The following is a 3,424-nucleotide window of genomic DNA, read 5'->3' as shown; positions in this document are numbered from 1 at the left end:
CTAGATAATTTCAGCCAATCAGAATACAGCATCGAGGCCTCTCAATCCGGCACGAACTTCAAGTTCGAATAATAACCGTCCAATCATTTTTAGAAAACACAACTAACGCATTTAATAACCGTAGATAATGGATTAGAAAAGCACAGGGATAATCATTCTGAACCGTCAGATATACAATTTTGATAACACGATACCCTCCACAACACGTTATTATATATATAATCCTTAACCTCCACTCTTTGAGAACTTTTTCATTTTACAAAACAAAAAGAGACAAGAAGAAGAAAAAGAAGAAGATTTCATAAGAGGTTAGTCAGCTGTTTTCCTACTTATATTTTTGAATTTCTCTTGTATATATGATATATATGAAGAAATTGATCGGTTATATTTTCGTTATTTTTCTCTGTGGAAATTTTAGGGTTAGGGTTTCTGCCTATATATGATAACTTAGAATTGTAGCTGTAGCTGCATAAAGTTAGGGTTTTTACGGAATGTTTGATTTCTATAATATTTTAGGGATTTAACTCTTCTACTTTGGTTCCTATAATAGTTTCGGAGTTTGCTGTTCTTATTTAGTGATTTTAAAAAAGGAAAGAGATTGCTCCCTTTTCGTCAGAAAGAGAGTGCTTGGCTAGGATTCAACACTGTTTATCTTGTAGCAAATTTGAATGTGTTTTCCTTTGGTTTTCTTTTTTTGAATTTCCTAAAATATTAGGACTAGTCAGCTCTTTTTGACACTCATGTTATTTGGAACATTTGGAAAAATCATAGGAGAAAATGATGTTTTGCTCCAAGTAGCTATTATGATGTCATTCTTTTGGGTACATAGGCAGTATATAGTATAGAGTGATGTAATGTTCTTCGGATTTGTACAGTATGTGTGTCTTGATCCCCCTGGAAGACTAAAAGAATTTGGCTTTCCTGAAAAAAGTAAACTTACGGAAGCATCTATCTCTATCACGCACTTCAAAAATCATCTCAAAGCTGAAGTGAAGAAAAAAGCCAAGTTATTGCAAAACAGCAGAATTTAATTCTATAAGGTAGGGCTTTAGTTTTTCATTAGAAGCTAAGCCTAGAGTTGATTGACAGGTTAACCCCAATTTCAATTGCTATGGATTTTCCCCCTTCTTGTTTAGTGCAAGTTTGAAGTACTTCTCTTTATTTTGCGAGATTCTTGGTATGCTTTTCATGTATTAGTGCAAAATAGAGTCTTTCTCAAGTCTTTGTGCTCATAAGAGAATGCTAGTGTGAGACAACACTTTATTTTGGTGATAAATTGAACATGGATTTCTATTGTTCTGAACACATTTGGGAAAAATCATTGTAAAATTATATATTTCCCTCCAAATAGCTATTGCCATGTCATTCTTTTTTAGTCATAGTGAGTATATTGCATGAATCAATCTTATGTTCTTCAATTTGCTCATTTTGGGGGTTGTCTCTGTTTAATCATCAACTTCCTGTGGTGTAAGTTGAAAGTTAAAATCTTTCATTTAGCTTTCACCACCTTGTATTTAATCTTGTGAAATTCTGGGTGCCTTTCTTTTTTAATTTTAAAATTAAGTCTTCCTCATGTCTGGATTAAAATAAATAATTGTTTGACTATGGTTTTCAGATGGCTCGTACCAAGCAAACTGCTCGTAAGTCTACAGGAGGAAAGGCTCCAAGGAAGCAACTTGCTACCAAGGTCTATTTCCTTCTAGTTTATTCTTGGTCTTCACTAAAATGTTTTTTCCGTATGTATTAGTTTTTAATTTTGTATCTTATGTGTATTAGGCTGCTCGTAAGTCTGCTCCTACCACTGGTGGTGTGAAGAAGCCACATAGATACCGCCCTGGTACTGTTGCTCTTCGGTAAGTGCATTTTCTTAGATTACTTCTGGTTGTCCTTGGGGTTTATCAGTGTAAATTGCAGCTTAATTAGCATTATATGTTTGCAGTGAAATCCGTAAGTACCAGAAGAGTACTGAGCTCTTGATCAGGAAGCTTCCGTTCCAGAGGCTTGTTCGTGAAATTGCCCAGGACTTTAAGGTAGATTTTGTGGATCAATTATTTGGTTTATTGGTTCTGAATTTGATACTGTTATGGTAAGGAAGATGTGTAGCCTATGTTGTTTTCTGGTGATTGATCATTCTTTTTTGTATTTCTTCTGCTATTCAGACTGATCTGCGTTTCCAGAGTCATGCGGTGCTGGCTCTGCAGGAAGCTGCTGAGGCCTATTTGGTGGGTCTCTTTGAGGACACTAACCTTTGTGCCATTCACGCCAAGCGTGTGACAATTATGCCTAAGGACATTCAGCTTGCTAGACGAATCAGGGGCGAGCGTGCTTAATTTGATCTACTAGCTAGTAGCATTGTTGGTCCTTGTCTTTCTTTTCTTTGTAAGACGTAAAGACAGTAACTAAATCTAGTAGTAGGGCTTGTTGCTTTGAATTTGTTGGTGGCTGGCGGTGTGCTGTAATTTGTTGGTGTTTTGTTTTGGAGAAGGGAAAAACATGATATTTTGTTTGGATCTCTAATGTTTTGTTGTCACACCACTGGTGTCGAACATTGGTCAGCGTTTTCTTCTAATGGTTAGTTCAAGTGATTGTGATAATATATTATACTACTGTGCTCCTAGTAAACATAGGATGTATTTGTCCCAGTTAAATGGGATGGCCTGGATTTGGGTATTGAAAGTGTGGACTAGGTTTTCTGGTGCATCTGTTGTAGTAATCACTAACTCACTATTTTGAGATATTTGCATCTGATGCTACATCTTATTGAATTAAATCTGTACTTTGGTTAGGAAGGTATCACATTAGAAAATGTATGTATCCTTCATTTAGGATCTGGTTAACTCACTGCATTGCCACTAATCTCGAAGCCTCTATCACGCAGATCACCTTTGTCCACAGCATATTCTGATACTAATACAATTTCAATATGTTAGTACTTTCAGTACTGAAACCTGCTGTGTTTCAGAAAACCGCATGCAACAATTGTATCTTGAAAGCTTAAGGCTTATGTTTGTCAGTAGGGGTGGCAAACGGGTGGGTCAGGTCAGACATGGGACGGGTCAAAAATGGATAAATTATTCGATCCGATCCATATTTAATACGGATAAAAAACAGGTTAACCGGCGGATAACATGGATATGGGTAATCATATTATCCATGGCTTCTTGAATATGATCACTTTTGGGAGAATTTCTAGTCTACCTGAGGAACCTTTAACTTGAGGCTTTACAAATGTAAAAGTTAAACCCATTAGTTATCTATTGGTTACCCATTTTCTAAACGGATAATATGGTTCTTTATCCATATATGACATATTTTTTAAAAGTTTATTATCCAACCCATATTTTACTGGATAATATGAGTGGTTAACATTTTTATTTTAACCATTTTGCCACCGCTAATCAGTAGTTATTGGGGATAATAACAG

General features: G+C 35.7%; 1 protein-coding gene across 2 annotated transcripts; it reads left to right on the top strand.

Annotated features, from left to right (window-relative positions):
• On the top strand, positions 204-2,603 carry LOC109225246 (histone H3.3). 2 transcript variants are annotated; one of them, XM_019389846.1, is made up of 5 exons: positions 204-308; positions 1,616-1,687; positions 1,777-1,853; positions 1,940-2,030; positions 2,160-2,603. In XM_019389846.1, exons 2-5 carry the CDS (start codon positions 1,616-1,618, stop codon positions 2,328-2,330), a joined length of 411 nt encoding a protein of 136 aa, XP_019245391.1. In that variant the 5' UTR covers positions 204-308; the 3' UTR covers positions 2,331-2,603. The 2 variants fall into 2 exon arrangements, with proteins under 2 accessions (XP_019245391.1, XP_019245392.1); XM_019389847.1 differs by lacking the exon at positions 204-308 and adding an exon at positions 880-1,040.

The sequence above is a fragment of the Nicotiana attenuata genome, chromosome 5, assembly GCF_001879085.1.
Source record: "Nicotiana attenuata strain UT chromosome 5, NIATTr2, whole genome shotgun sequence".
Taxonomy (NCBI): domain Eukaryota; kingdom Viridiplantae; phylum Streptophyta; class Magnoliopsida; order Solanales; family Solanaceae; genus Nicotiana; species Nicotiana attenuata.
Note: the sequence above shows the minus strand (reverse complement) of the source record. Positions and strands in the feature narration are given on the sequence as shown.

Excerpts from the sequence above, each read along its gene's own strand:
- LOC109225246 (XM_019389846.1), top strand. The coding sequence starts at position 1,616 with ATGGCTCGTACCAAGCAAACTGCTCGTAAGTCTACAGGAGGAAAGGCT. Across the intron at positions 1,688-1,776 it reads GGAAGCAACTTGCTACCAAG|GCTGCTCGTAAGTCTGCTCC; the intron begins GTCTATTTCCTT and ends TATGTGTATTAG. Across the intron at positions 1,854-1,939 it reads CCTGGTACTGTTGCTCTTCG|TGAAATCCGTAAGTACCAGA; the intron begins GTAAGTGCATTT and ends ATATGTTTGCAG.